This window comes from Talpa occidentalis, unplaced genomic scaffold, assembly GCF_014898055.3.
Source record: "Talpa occidentalis isolate TD23 unplaced genomic scaffold, MPIMG_talOcc4v2.1 talOcc4.12, whole genome shotgun sequence".
NCBI lineage: Eukaryota > Metazoa > Chordata > Mammalia > Eulipotyphla > Talpidae > Talpa > Talpa occidentalis.
The window spans coordinates 80,718,992-80,734,765 of NW_023601212.1; the positions used below are offsets into that span (position 1 = coordinate 80,718,992).

General features: G+C 47.5%; 1 protein-coding gene across 3 annotated transcripts; it reads right to left on the reverse strand.

Moving 5' to 3' along the window:
- Positions 1 to 7,270: 7,270 nt before the first annotated feature.
- On the reverse strand, positions 7,271 to 15,746 carry POP7 (POP7 homolog, ribonuclease P/MRP subunit). 3 transcript variants are annotated; one of them, XM_037506932.2, is made up of 2 exons: positions 15,544 to 15,746; positions 7,271 to 7,752 (listed from the first exon to the last, which is right to left on the reverse strand). In XM_037506932.2, exon 2 carries the CDS (start codon positions 7,740 to 7,742, stop codon positions 7,320 to 7,322), a length of 423 nt encoding a protein of 140 aa, XP_037362829.1. In that variant the 5' UTR covers positions 7,743 to 7,752; positions 15,544 to 15,746; the 3' UTR covers positions 7,271 to 7,319. The 3 variants fall into 3 exon arrangements, with proteins under 3 accessions (XP_037362829.1, XP_037362827.1, XP_037362828.1); XM_037506930.2 differs by lacking the exon at positions 15,544 to 15,746 and adding an exon at positions 8,052 to 8,170; XM_037506931.1 differs by lacking the exon at positions 15,544 to 15,746 and adding an exon at positions 7,993 to 8,045.
- Positions 15,747 to 15,774: the final 28 nt, after the last annotated feature.

Here is a 15,774-nt window from a genome sequence, read left to right on the forward strand (position 1 = left end):
ATTCCTGCATGCACTGCCTTCTTTGAGCAAGATCCTTAACTACACATCTTTTTGCTAGACCAAAGATGCATGGAGACCTAACTCCTGCCTCCTGGAGCTGGTAGCTTATAAATAAAGACGGGCACCCAGGGCAGTGTGCGAAGACTGAGCTGTTAGAGGTTGGAAGAGCAAGCACTGGCCTCTAGCTATGGGAAACCAAAGAAGATATGATGGAGGAGGTGACAATGAACTCAAACTTGAAAGATGGGTAACATTGCAGTAGGAAGAGATGGAGAGGGGTGGGTGATGAGACTGATTCAGCAAAGCGAATGGAAGATCTGGGTGTAGGGGGCAGAAAGTGTGGAAGGGGGAGGTGGAATTTTGGCCAGAGTGCTGGTCAGGGAGGGGTCTTGTAAAGGTTCTTGAATGCCGCTCTGAAGAATTTGGGTTTTGTTTGGGGAAAGTGGGAAACATCCGTTCGTTCATTCAGTCATTTGTTTGTTCGTTCATTCATTCACTCGGGTGGTCTTCATGGAATACCTGCTTCTGCCGGGGACCTGGGGATAGAGCAGTGACTGAAACAGGCAAGAATGCCTGCCCTGGGGGAGCTGATATTTTAGTGGGGAAGCAGACAAACACAAAAGTGAATCACAGATAGAGGATCTCCAATAAAGTTGAAGGAGAAAAGATCCCTCCGACCAGGAGTGTTGAAGAAGTTGCCATTCTGTGTGAGGCCCTCAGGGGTGCGGAATAGATGACTTGAATGGACTGCATGATAAAAAAGGGGTTCCGAAAGATGAATGAGAAGGACAGGGAGATAGTTTGGTGAACTTCTGGATGGGAGTAATGAAGGTCTGACTTGCTGGGACTCAAGCCTGTCCTGGGAGCTTCCCGAACCTGGTGTTCTGACTGCTGGTCTGCATGCCCCATTGTGCCCTCTGGTCCACTTTCCCTCTCAGCACCCAGGCAGCCTCCCAGCCCTGCTTGGCCCTCAGAGCCGGGTTCTGGTCTCTTTTTCCAGATCCCAGCTGTGGGACAAGCGCACGCATACTCACGTCCACACACGTCCGCACATGCAGTCTATCCCCACCCCTCAACCCCCCAGGATCAGTTCTCCCGGTTCCCTGACTCCTGCGTCACTGCCCTGACCTAACCATGGAGAGGGGGCCAGGGCCAGAGCAGATGGGGAGGGGGGGTGACACAGCTTGACAAGAGGGAGAAGAGGAGGGGCCTTTGGGGCTGTGGGACCTGCTCCTCCCCTCACAGAAACTTGTCAGAGGCCTAGACCAGGCCTTCAGGAAAGGAAGGGAGGTGGGCCATGAGCACCAGTCTCTGGATAAGGGGCCTGCGGGACAGGGTTGATGCTCTCTTATCCTCTGGCACCTGTGGAGAGAACTATAATTGCACTTTGGAGAGGGCAGAGGGACCACGCAATCCCTAAGTTGTGGTCCTCTTGCTGAGAAGACAGAGACTGCTCTGGAGTCCAACTTCAACCCAGGTGCTCTTGGATACTGTCCAGCAGGGTCTAACCATCAGTCCTTGACAATTGGGGGCCCTGGGAAGAAGAAGATAAGAGGCTGCTACCTGGAGCACCCCCTCCCAAACTCATCCCCATCCTGCTGCTACCCCTCCATCTGCCTGGTTGGATGCCTCTGGCCTGGTGCTGACCCAGACCCAGGACCACCGAAGAGGGTCTCTTCACTAACCCCTGCAGTTAACCCCAGCCCTGACAGAAGATTAACTTTGCCATTAATAGCCTCATCCGGGCCAACCTTCCCAGCAGGCGCCTGAAGTAGCCACAGAACCAAGACCCTCGGCGTCCTGCCATCTGCTTCCCTTTCCAACATGTCCTCCCACTGTGCATCCCACTCCATCACACAAGCTCAGTCACATGGTTTGCAGCTTCCTACCCTTTGTTCATTCTGAACCTGGAGCCCCTCCCTGCCATTCCTCAAAACTCAAACCCAAGTGTTACCTCCTCTATGAAGCCCTCCCTCACCCCCTGCTGGGAAGTGTCCTCTTCCTCTGCACTGCCATCACTCATGTACACAGTTTTGCTCCTGGCTGGCAGGGCCACCATGCACAACTGTCAAGGTGGAGCACTGCGCAACTCCAGGGGGCACCATTCATGTTAACTTTGATGGTCCTCTGTGGGGTCATGCAGTACATGAGAGAAGAGAGCAAAGGACATAGCACAGCAGGTTTTGTTCACCTCGGTACCCATCAACCACCAGCATGTCCCGTTTGTGGCCATCATTTGTGTGTGGCTTTCGTGTGGCAATTGTAGTTCTCTCCACCAGCCCCGGAGGATAAGCCAGCATCAGCCCTGACTCGCAGGCCCCTTATCCAGAGACTGGTGCTCATGGCCCACCTCCCTTCCTTTCTTGAAGGCCCGATCTAGGCCTCTGACTAGTTTCTGTGTTAGGTGGCCCTTCCATCCCAGACCCTTCAGAGAGTGGGAGGCCTGGAGGGGAGAAATAGACACCCCAGCCTACCAGTGCTTGCTGGAACCTGCCTGACCACCCAACTCTGGGATCTTGGGGCCCTCAGAGGCCTCCATCCACTTCCTGAGCAGCTGGCCACTGAGGCAGGGAAGGGGACTGTCGTGACAAGAGGACAGTGGGGGTGGAAGAGGCTCTGTTCCACAAAGTCTTCCTGGCAGCCACTTCAAACTGAAAATCCAAGGAGAAGCAAATTTACAGCCCTCCTGAGCTGTCCCAGACCCCAGGCAACACGAAGCCCCAGCTGCTGGAGCGAGCTGTGGACCAGGGTCCCTGGGCCTTTCCTCCCTCCTCTTCTCCCGCCTCCTGTCTAAGCAACGGCTTCTTGGCGGCTTCTTGGCTCGGGAGCTCAGCCAGTGGCCCAGAAGACCTTCTGTGCTGGGAAGTGAGATGGAGGGGGTGAGGAGCATGCGGTGGGGGAGGGCTTCCTGGCCCTTGGGGAGCTGGGAAGGGAGCGAAAAGGCTGGAGAAGGGATTCCTGAAAGAAAATCAAAGAAGATCCTATGCAAAGGTCAAGATGGTTTTGGAGAAATTGAGGCAAAGCCTGCTTTCATGGCCACAAAGTACCCAGGAGAAGCAGACATGAAGGTTTCTGCCTTAAGCCAGCAGCTCTGTGGTCCAGAGGTTTAAAAGGGTTGTCGGGGTCTCCCTGGTGGCATAAGGAGTTAAGTCTCAGCTGCAGCTATCGGGAGTTCCATCCCCAGCCAGAGAGCTGACCCACATGGCGCAGCAGACCTCTCCTGTCTCGCCCACTGCTCCCCTCAGCAGTCAGTCTGCTGTTCTGCTCCCCACTCTGTCTCTGGTGAATCCTCTCACCCCCCTCACCTCTGGCCTGTACCCCAGTTCTTGTATGCATAAATAAATAAATCTTTTTTAAAAATCCAAATTTAGCAAAGTTTCCCTAATTGTTCATAGTTCAGAGAACCTGTCACTTGACCTCATAGGTACACCCTGATCTGTATGTAAGCAAGTCCTTCTGCTCATGTCCAAACCAGCAAATAATTTTAGTACCGTCATGAAGTATAAATGTTTTTGCAGCAAACAAAATTCATATATTCTGAGTTGGAAGTGACCTAGAAGGTCCTGGGAGGTGACATACCACCAGTGACAAGACATTTGGTGTTTGTCAAGGGAGCAGAGCCATACTACAGAGCTGATGGCAAGCTTTCTCCTATGTCCATAAACCCATGCAGCCATTCATTCATTCACCAGTGCTTTATCAGTTACTGGACTGGGCAATTGAAGCACTTCTTGAGGTTATCTCATCAATTTGATAACCAACTCCTCTGATCACCCTCCCTGGAGAACAAAGAATCCATCAGAAACAGGCTCTATTAAGAAATTTTTTCTTATTTCAAAAATGTGATCATTGCAAAGCTGGAAAATACAGCTAAACCAAAATACACCAATTAAAAGTACCCATAAGAGGGGCCTCCCCGGTGGCGCAGCGGTTGAGCGCTGGGTTGCGAAGCTGCCCGCAGCCTCTGCAGCGCCAGTTCGATCCCTGGCTGTTCCCCGGCCACCGGAGGAGGGTCCCACATGGCGCGCAGACCTCTCCTGCTGCCTGCTTGCTGCTCCCCTCAGCAGTGTACTTCGGTCCTTCTGCCTGCTCTGCTCCCCGCTCTGGCTCTGGTGAATTCTCTCACCCTCCCGCGCTTCTGACTGTATCCAGTGCTTGTATAAATAAATAAATAAATAAACAAATCTTAAAAAAAAAAAAAAGGTACCCATAAGATGCCTTAGGAAGAGCATCTTCATGGTCATTTTCACAGACATCCTTCTTGGTGGGATAACCTTTGCCTCACCCTCGCTCTCTGTGTATTTGGACTTGTGTACGTTGAAGAACCACATTCAATACATAATTCGAGTCCAACTTCTCCAAGAGGCTCAAGGGTTTGTGGAGCGTGCCGTTCTTCCCCACCTTCTGACCAAGTACTAGGAATTCACCTGGGACAGCATATGGGAAACTTCCTACGAGGAGGATGGGCCCATCCATACCAGTTCACGTGTTCTGAGGATCTGCCTTCTCCCCTGCCAGGTGAGCGCTACAAAACTAATAACCTTGCAGTGAGAATCAAACCCATCTTCGGTCTCCTTTCTCCATTCCCATTACGAGGATGCGAAACCGTTTCTTAGCAAAATGGTTCACACTAACAATCATAAGCCCTTGTAATTAATGGAGCCCTTACTAATATCAGGACTGCTCCAAGCACTATGCAATTTTTTTGCCTTTTTAAATCTATTTGTCCTGCTTCCTATTAGACTCTGCAGAAACAGTGGTTTATGCCTCTTTAGGTAGGACTACCGCCTAACACAGATCCCAACAACTAGCCGATGCTTAATAATGCTATGGATAAGCAAATGCCTACACCTTCCTCCATGAAAAGCACGTGAATTCTGATCTCTGAATGTGTTTTTAAAGTAGGAGCTTATTGCACACTCATTGTGGGGCTCTGAAACTATTAAGAGAGGGGAACTGCATCTGGATACACCTGCCTGCAGCCCCTTCCCCTGCCCCCCAAGCTTTGATGGAAAACACTTGAGAGCCAGTGGGAAGAAAGGGAGCAGAAGCCTACTTGGCTCCCTATAGGAGGGATGTGGCGTTTCCTGCCGGGCCCACCAGGTGTGGACTCTAGTAGATGCAGGAGCTATCCCCAGGCCCTCAGCCTCCTTATGCCCTCTTTCTTCAGTGGCAATGTCTAGGGGCTGTTTCTGCAGACCTGTCACTGAGGGAAGCCCCACTGGCAAGCAGTGAGAGAACATGGAGTAGAAACAACAAACAAATAGGCTGGGAGAGGTAGCTGCCAAAACAAACCAAATGCAAAAGGGCTGCCTGCCACCACCTCAGTTGGGTCCAGGCCAGGAGCACAGAGGCAAGAACACATACGTGCAGGGAAACACATAGTTTCATCCAGCTCCCTGATCCGCTTCACTCCGCTACTAGGGGGCTGCAGGGCAAGAGACCTTTGCAATCAAGGCTGATAGGGAAGCGGGTGGGGGTGCTGGATAGAAATGTCTCGGGCTTTGGCTCCCTCAAGTCTTCCCAACACCTCCTGCCTTCAAGCAACCCAGAGTGACCTTCCAGTCATAGAAGACACCCTGCCTGCTCATGAACCCCCTTTGTGCATTCTGATCCCCCTGCCAGATATGCCCTCTCCCCTCTTTTCTGCCTGGCAAGCTCCTATGTGTCCTTCCATATCCATTTCAAAGATGAAACCATTTTGGACTCCAACAGGAATTAGCTGTCTCCAAATTCACATTTCAGTATCATGGAGACTCTTCTTACACAGCACATTTTACTCATCCACAAAAATCTGCGAATCCATTTTCCCAGCTCAATGATGAACTCCTTGAAGGCAGGAACCACTTTATTCTTATCCTTGTATCTCATCCCAACCCAGACCCTGGTTCAGAGTAGGTACTAGGCATGTTTGGTTGTTTGAATGAGGCATTAGCTGCTCACCCAGCATTAAAATCCCTTATCAATAGAAATACTCAAACTAGAGGAAGAGGTTTCAATTAGTGAGGAGTCTGATTTTCAGAACCCCAAATCATACTGCCTTCAAGTGAACTAGAGCAAAATTCTCTTACTAACCTTTAGATCAGAGACTTTCAAACTTTTGACCTGAACCAACAGTAAAAAACTTACATCATAATCAGTGCATGAGTAGATACACACATCTGTAACTGAAAGAGCGTCAACAAAACGTTAACATTTAAATTGCACTTTTTTTTACTTGCTTTTTAAAAGGCTATGACCCAGTAAATTGATTTTAAGATCCACAAATGGGTCACCACCCACTTTGATAAACATTGCCTTAGGTGACTTGTTTGATAAACACGAGAAATCAGATCATCCCACAAATATCCAAACAAAAACGTAGGTATTACCTGTGTGCCCAGTACTTCAGGGGAGAGTTAGGCTTTCCTTCCCCACGAGAACAACCAGCCAGAAGAGACTGAAGGGCTCTGATCCATAGCTGCTGGGAACAATTTGGACCCCATACATAGGACCAGGAAATATAGCAGCCCGTCAGTCCCTGTCACAGAGCTTGACACAAAGGAGGACCCACTCTCATTCCTCCGTTCTTAAATCCTTACCTTTCCTATAACCTGGGAACTGCCACCTGAGAGCTTGATGCTTTCCCAAGCATACATATAACCAACCTAACTGCGCCTCAGCAGGCAAATTGCACCTTATCCATCCATCCTTCCTCTGAAAGAACAAAACAACTTTTAAAAAAACATTTTAAAAGGACAGATTTATTAGGGAAAGGAGAAAGAAAAAGGCACCTGCATAGTCACAGGCGGGGAGGAGAGCTGCTGAGAACAAAAAAAAAAATCTTAAAGCAAACATTGGGATTGTCAGGCTTCTGCATCGTACTAAAGTTTGGGTTGGTTTTTTGTTGTTGTTGTTTTAATGTCATACTGTCTGTAGTACAAGTCATGCTCTCAATGGAGGCAGGAAACCCTTGGGTTCCCCCTCCTGTACCTAAATACTTGTCAAGTTTCCTACTCTCCGTTTCCACAAAGAATTTACACAGGAGAGAGGCATTCAGGGGGTGGTCAGACATTAATACAACACAACGCTTTTTATTGTGAAGTACAATAAAGTTATAGACGACAAAGTTTCAGGAAGACCTGCTGCTTGCGCCCAACAGGAGACAATATTCCCCTTCTCCATTCCTTTGTCCGAGGGACAGGCTTTTCCTTATATGGCTCTGGTAAGAGGTCCGTGATAGTATTCAGTACAAAGAGAGCCACATCTGAGCTTAACTCTGGGGGGGGGGGGGTAAGGGGGGTTGGGGAGGCGGCAAAGGCAGGTGGATCTAACTTCAATTACTTGGGTGTCACCCTGAAGACACGGATGTGGATGGCTGAGTTGTTGCGGATGCGGGTCAGCGGCTCTCTTGTATCAGTCTCTGGCTCCAGCTCATCAACAAGCTCCACAGTGGAGGTATTGGCAGCCACCTGCAAGGACCCGAAACTGCCCGCCTGCAACTGCAGGGCAATGTTGATGGCACGGTTGATGGCGAGACCCAGGCCATGAATATAGATCTCAGTGCATGCGTTCTGACCCCGTGGTCCTCCGTCCAGCAGCTTCTGGCAGCGAGCCAGCTGGGCCTTAAAGTCAGTCTTCATGTTGACATAAATGTCATTGGGCCTACGGGGCAGGCGGTGGGGAAGCCGCTTCCGAAGCGTGTACTCCACAGGGTCCAGGTCAGCCTCGACGGCCCCGCGTGGCTCTCGATTTTCTGCCATGCTGCGTGCCCTGGCACGGGAAAGGGACGAGATCAGAGTACTGACAAGCGACTTCACCTCCTTTCCTATCTCGTTTTCTGCTGCAGGGTGCAGCCGGCAGGCGGCGCCCTCGACGCCCCTCTTCCTTTTCAGCCTCAATTCCCTCCCATTCGCTTCAGCTCCCGCTTTCCCGCCACCCCCAGGTCTTCGTTCCTATTCATCACTTCGCAGCCACCGAAGGCCCCTCCACCGGCCCCTTCTCTGCGCCTACTCTCTGCGGCCCGCGGTGCTGCCCTTCCACGCGCACGCGGCCCACACCGCTGCACGGACCGGTCCGAACACAGAGCGCTGTCCGCGACCCCCGGGTCCCACAAAGAGAAAATGAAAAGGATTAGCAACGGGAACGCCGGCTCGCAGGCGCCCAATTGGCGCCCGGCTCCTGAAAAGAGGGAGTGCGCACGCGCGCCGGCCACCTGGCCAGGCCGCGCGAACCGCGGACGCCTTCCGGGCCTCCGTCCTCCCCGCCCCTTCGCTGAGAGCTCGCGCACGCGCGCCAGGCTCCCCCAGTCACGCGAGGCTTCCGGAGGCGCTGGCATCTACCACGTGGACGCCTCCGAGGCGGGGCTGGGAGGCAGGGGGTGTGTTACAAACCCAAGCGCGGGGGAAGGTCTGGAAAAGGGGGGTGGTGTCAGTTTCCCTAGGCCAGTCATAAGTCCCGCCCGAAGGAGGGCCCTGCAGGGGGGCAGCATGCAAAGGACGCTTATTCTAAGTGCTTTGAGGGTTTGGAGGCAGGGAGGGGCTTGCAAAGACCAGGGAGTCCAGAAGCTGATCGCAAGGGGGCCTGAAGGCGAGTCTGTGCTTCCGCCTCCAGCAGTTTCTTTGGTCAAGGAGGTGTGGGCAAAGTTGACAGCGCCGGCTTCCCGCCCCAGGGCTCTGTTGCCCAAAGAGGGAGGCGGACTAGGCTGCAGAGTGGCGAGGAGGAGCAGTCAATGAGTGACAGAACCACTTCACAGGGACCCGTCTCTCTCCCCAGTCTCTTGCCATGCTGGGCTGAACCCCAGGGGACCCAAGCTATGAGCCATAGTGTTACAGGGCAGGGAGAGGGCAGCCCACACCCAGCAAACCTGTCTGCTCTAAATAGGTTCTGCCATCTGCTGCATCAACACAAAACATATGAGACTTTAATGGGAAGGAACTTTAATACAATTAGGAAACAATACAGGAAAGGCAAAGAATCTAGTTTCTAAATCAAGCACCCAAAGTTACCTGTCCCCTCCTGGGTCAAAGTCCACCCAAGCAGGATTGGCCCAGAGCAAGGCCCCAAAGCCTGCCACAAGTCTAAATCACCTTCCAGTGGGGACCCACACAGAAGGATCAGAAACCACCAGACACGTCTGGAAGGAAAAGAGCAAAATCAAAATCAAGACAAAAACTGCCATTGTCACCTTCCCACAGGATCTATCACCCACATCTGTGTCACCCGGTCCACGACCAAAAGGCAAGTGCAGTTTCTTCACGTGTCTCTAGGCTCCATGCGCCTCCTCCAGGTCTCCTGGCTCCATCCTGCTTCCTTCCTTCCTCAGTCTCCTCTGCAGCAGCTTCTCTCCCTGCTCAGCTTCACCCTCCCTTGGGTGAAGCAGGAAACCTGGAACCTCCCCCTTTCCTGGGGTCCACCCTGTTACAATAGGACCAGCTTCAGGACTGCCCGGGGGCACGACCCACTCTAAATCCCTCAACCATCGCTCTCTAGCGCTTTGGCAACTGCCGGGGATCTGCGAGGAGGGACGTGCGCCCCCTGGCGGGCAGGGCAAGGCGGCGCCCGGGTTGTAGCTCCGTGAGGTCAGTGGGTCTCCTCTACTTGGGCCGGGGTTCTCAGCCCAGGTTGATGCAGCTTCTTGAGAGTTGGAAATGCGTTAGACCTGCATCGGGGAGCTCCAGCTACTCGCTGCTTAAGCTTTCCCCTCCTCAAATGGGGACAATTCCTTGAGTCGTGAAACCTAGCTTATCTGTAAGCCAACATGTGAGTGGATACATTCTTAGGTCCCCAGGCCTGTCTAGTTGGCTGGGGAGGAGTCTGACCCCCTTTGACTGAGGTCTGTAAAGAGGTCAAGTTCCTGAGAATCTCCTAGTGTTTTAAACCCCATAGCTCTCCTTTTAGCTTCAGATTCATCATTCAAGATGATGGGGTGAAGAGGAAAGGCTGGCTATCACCCTATTTTGCCTTCGAAGTGACAATTGAATTGAATTTTATTCAATGAAATTGAAGAAGTCAGAAGAGTTCTTCAGGGAACCAAGGGGTATTGTGGAGACACTGAACAGTATTTCTAAGAGACTGGACGCATATAAGCTAAAATTCCACACCCAGGAAAAGATACAAGAAGAGCCAAATAAAGCCAAAGCAGAAAGATGGAAGGAAATAATAACAAAAATCAATCAAGTTGAACACAGAAAAACAATAAACTTACCCCAAAAGCTGGTTTTTTGGAAAGGGCAATAAAATTGTAAACCTACCAAGATTAAAAGATAGGACAAGAAAAAGAAGACTCAAATTATGATTATCAGAAATTAAAGCAGAGCTAGCACTAAAGAGCCCTCATACGTCAAAAGATATTGAGAATAATACAAACAATTTGACATACATAAATTTGACAACTTAGATGAAATGGACCAATTTTTAGAAAACCACAAACTACTGCTCATCCAACATGAAATAATCTGAATAGTTCTGTAACTAGTAAGGTAATTACATTCATAGTTGGGGTTTATAGTTGTTGGTTGGTTGGTTTTTTTTTTTTTTAGATTCCTATTTGGCACTTCATTTATTTTTAATTGAGGTAACATTGGTTTACAACACCATGTGACTCTGAAGTATGTGTTCACTGCTCTTCATTATTACTAAATTCGGGCCTCCCTGGTGGTGCAGGGGTTAAGACGCAACCTATGAAGCAATCCACAGCCACTGCAGCACGAGTTCGATTCCCGGCCAGCCAGGGAGCAACCCACATGGCACAGCAGACCTCTCCTGATTTCCCCACTGCTCCCCTCAGCAGTGTATTTCAGTACATCTCCCTGTTCTGTTCCCCACTCTGTCTCTGGTGAATCCTCTCCCCTCCTGCAACTCTGGCCTGTACCCCAGTTCTTATATGCATAAATAAATAAATCTTAAAAAAAAACCCAAGTATTACTAAATTCATAGTTGAAAAAACCTTCATTTAAAAGGAAATAGCTAAGCCCAGAAGGTTTCACTGAATTCTATCGAAAGAAGAAATAACAGAAAATCTATACAATCTTCCAGAAAACAGAATAGGAAGATTTCCCAACTAAGTTTATTAGTCCAAAACTAGAAAACACAAAAGAGGAAAATTATAGGCGGCTTCCTGGTGGTGCAGGGATTAAAGTCTCAGCACTATCAAGCTATTGCCAGACACTATGCATGAGTTCCATCCCTGCCAGGAGCAGCAGACCTCTCCTGACTCACCTGCTGCTCCCCTCAGCAGTGTATTTCAGTAGATCTGCTTGTTCTGCTCCCCACTCTGTCTCTAGTGAATCTTCTCACCCCCTGCTCCTCTGGCCTTCATCCCAGTTCTTATATGAATAAATGAATAAAAACCAATATTAAAAAAAGAGGAAAATTACAGATAGATATCCTCAACATTAACACTATCTAAAAAGAGTTTATTTCAAAGATGCAGAACTGATTCAATGTAAGTAGACCAATAATTCCTACCATATTAACAGGCTACAGAAGAAAACTCACAGGATCATATCAATTGATGCAGAACAACCATTTAACATAACTTGGAAGCCAATTTAGGATTAAAAGCTCAGAAAGGAAGGAATTTCCTCAATCTGATAAAGAGCATCTATAAAAAACCTTCAGATGCACTCATACTTAATGGTAAAGTTTGATCACCTTTACCTTAAAATCAAGAACAAGGCAAGGATGTCTTCTCTTCACCACTCTTATTGGAAGTCCCACCCAATGCAATAAAGAAGAAAAAAGAACAGATTGGAAAGGAAGACATAAAACTGTCTCTGTAGAAAACATGATTGTATAAATAAAAATCCCAAGGAATCTACCAAAAAACAAAAACCCTCAGAACTAGTGAGTTTATCAAGTTTGCAGGATATAAGGCCAACATAGAGAAATCAATTCTACTTCTGTATATTGGCAGAATATATAATTGGAAACTGAAATTTAAAACACAATACCATTTACAATAACTCCAGAAAGGGGGTAGAGAGGAGATACATTTAAACACAGGCCTAACAAAATATGTACAAAATCTGTTTGCTGGAAACTACAAAATGCTGAAGAAAGATCTAAATAAGTAGAGACACACCATGTCCATGTATTGAAAGGCTGAACATAGCAAAGATAGCAATTCTTTCCAGATTGATCTATAAATTTATTGCATCTCCCATGGAAATCCCAGCAAGACAATTTGTAGATATAGACAAATTTATATTAAAATTTACATGGAAAGGCAAAGAGGGCAGAATAGCTAAAGCAAAATTGAAAAAAAGAGAGTCACACTACCTGATTTTAAGACTTATATAGTAATAATCTAGACAGTAATAATAATAATCTGGCAAGGAACAGAAACAACAATCATTAAATGGAATAGAGAAGCCAGAAATAAATCCAAAGAAGTACAGTTCTTTTTGACACAGGTGCAAAAGCAATTTGATGGGGAATGTACTGTCTTTTCAGCAAATAGTGCTAAAATAATTGGACAAGTAGGCAAGGAACTAAACTTCAGCCCAAGCAAAACCTTGTACAAAATGCATGGTGGATCTACACATAAAATGTAAAACTGCAGAACTTTTAGAAGTAGAAAAAAAAACCTTCATGAAATACGGTCAGATGAAGAGTTCTTAGGTATCATCCATTAAAGAGGGGGGATAATGTGCACTTCAAAATTAAAAACTTTTGCTCTATATATCATTAAGGAAACACAAATTAAAACCATAATGAGACAACCACTACACACCCAATAGGATGTCTACAATAAAATAATCTAGATAATACTAAGTGTTGATGAGAATGCAGAGAAAGTGGACTTTTCATACACTGCTTGTGAAAATGTAAAATGATTCAGTCACTCTAAAAGTTTGGCAGTTTCTTCTAAAACTAAATATATATTTACCATAGGACCCAGCAACAGCACTCCTAAGTATTTGATAATTTATACATAAACATCCATAGCAGTTTTATTTGTAATAGCCCCAAACTGCAAACAGCCCAGGTATTTTTCAGAAGGTGAATGGTTAAACAAACTGTGGTAATATCCATGGAAAACAGCTTACTGAGAATTAAGGGCTGGCTCAGAGAGACTTGTTAGGCTATTCAATATACTGGTTACATCATACAACACTGTATTAAGCAGCTCGTACTTTAGTGTCTAGAGTTTGCATGTTCCCCCTAATTCGGCACTGGTTTTCTCCAGGAACTCTGATTTCCTCTCACATCTCAAAGATGTACATGTTCATTGGTGTGTTCAAGTGCCCCAGTGTAAGTGCACTCTGATATAAGGGTGTCCTATCCAGGGTCCTGTCCAGAGTGGGTCCCAACTTGTACCCTGAGCTGCCTGATAAGCTCCAGCCACCTGTACCTTGAACTGGAGTAAGCATATTAAAAAATAAATGAATACAAATGATTATTAAATATTAGAAGCGCTTTAGGTTTTTAGAAGTTTGGCGGTAATTTTGTGATCAGAAATATGCTGTAGAAACTTAACTCTTGTTTAGATCAATTAGCCTATCATAAAATTGGTTTCATTACAGGTCATTTCCAAGTCCATGGACCCGTATAGAAGAACAGTAAACATAACCTTGGGAGATCCAAGATTTTTCAAATGAAGCAAAGGCGAAACAGAGACAGGAATGTGTAGAATGGCGCTCTCATCCTGTACAATCCCTCCATTACCATGGAGAGGTATTCAGTGACTGAGTACTGGGAGACAGGAGAAAAGATGAGGAAACAGAGGACTCAGAAGAAGCAGTAGTGAAGTGGGAGGAAAACCACAGCCCTATGGTGTGCTAGAAGCCAGGTGAGGCAAACACCACAGAAGAATTTGCCATTAAGAAAAAGACAGAGTTTGGCTTCGCTTTCCCCTTGGTTAATCATGTAACCAAATTTCCTCATTAGTTCAGAAGCTTGCACATTTAAAACAATACAGACCAAGACATTTTACAGCATAGTGACTGAATAAACAAAAATATTTTAGGTCCAAGTGATTTCTTCAGTTGCTCTTTAATTCTGTGTGGGAGAGTCACAGTTCTGATTTAATAACTTCCTTTTTCAAAGAGAATGCTTATATGAACCAGTTTCTACAGTGCCAGTAGCAGCAAAGGCTGTATAGTTGGAGGAGGTTACTTGCCCAGGATCACAAGCAGGTACACAGGTTTGGAACTTGGGGACATATTTCAACCTTCTAGAGTCCAGTGTGCTCCTCTTGATATGCTGCATCTAGCAGGTGCTACTGTTCTATCAAAAACATCTTCATGGTAGTATTTGAAGCCATCAGCTGAAATTTTATTTCACTTCTTATGCAACTAACAATACAGATCTTCTCCTGTAAACTGGACTGTCACTATCCTTAAACTAGTGCCCATTTTTCCTAAACCTACTCAAATTCCACCCTTTCTTCTGGCTCAGCTCAAGCTGCCACTGCCTTCAGCTGCTTCCACTCCCCAGAGTCCCCTCATATCTTCTGTAGCACTTCTCCAGTATAATTTACAATCTCAAATTTGCAAACCAATAATTCTCATTCACAGCTTAGGCTGCAGGTAACTTCAACCACTCAGAACACAATCTAGAAAAGTCAAAAAACAAAAAGTAACAACAAAAACTTTTGTGCAAGAAGAAACAATTGTCATCTGTTCATGAGCTTTACTGTAGAAGAGTTCTGACCCAAGATTGAATTCTCTTGATACTCCTTCAAAACATTAAGTCTGAATATTTCCTTTTGTAGACTCTGGTGAGCCCCCAGCCCTTATTAGCTAACATTTGTAGAGTGTTTGCCCTATGCCAAGTATAGCGTTAATTGCCAGAGAGGCAGGAGTTCAATTTGCTCAAGGTTAGAGTCAGTAATGAGTGAATGGAACCAGCATAGGAGCCCTCCCAATAAAAGACCATATTTTCCAGTGGTGAACAAGCAGCTTGGCTGACAACACCGAAGCAGGAATCCTGACTGCAAGAAAGTCAAGGAACTGGAAAAAGCAGACACTAAAACTGTAAGGGAATAGAGGGGGGTGGGGTGGGAGGGCTCAGTGCAAGAACAAAGGCCTTGGCACAGCTCCTGGGGTCTCAGGCTCAGTTAAGACACAACACTGCAGACTCAAGTTCCAATTGGAACATAGCCTTCCTTGTTTTGAGGATTACTTTGTGTTTGATAATAGATGTTTTACGAAGCTGGATGGACAGTATACACTCTGGAATGACTTCCCCATCCCACCCCCAAAATTGATGAAAACACACAAAACTTTTCATCCTAAGAAGTACAGGGGGACTTTAGAACTTCATTTCGGAAAAATTTTTAACCAAAGGAGAGGTCAATCTACATCTCATATTTGCATGATAGTTTCTCTCTTCTCCAAACCTTTCACATTCACCAATTTAAATTTTTTCAGCACTCCAAGACGGGAGAGGCGCGGGGGCGGTGGATGGGGTGGAGACCAGCATTAACACCTCACTGTAAAAGAAACTGACGCCCAGAAGCATCAACTCCCGTCGCTCCCGGCCCCCAGCCGACCCCTTCACCCGCCCTTCCGTCTAAGAGTTAATCGGTGGCGGAACCCGGAGAAAACTCCGTCTCACCAGCCAGTGCTCGCTGGGCCTGTTTATACATCATTAGGGTCCACTTATTTCAGCATGCCCCAGGATGTGTGATGACCACCTCCGAATTGTGCCTCGTCTCCTTCAATCCAAGCGGGCTTCCCGGAGGAAGCCGACTGCCCAGGAGACACCGGTGTAGCCACCAGCAGCGGCCTCCTTGGCGATGGTCGAGTGTCACGTGCCCGGGGACAGCGCTGGGGACACCCTGGGGAC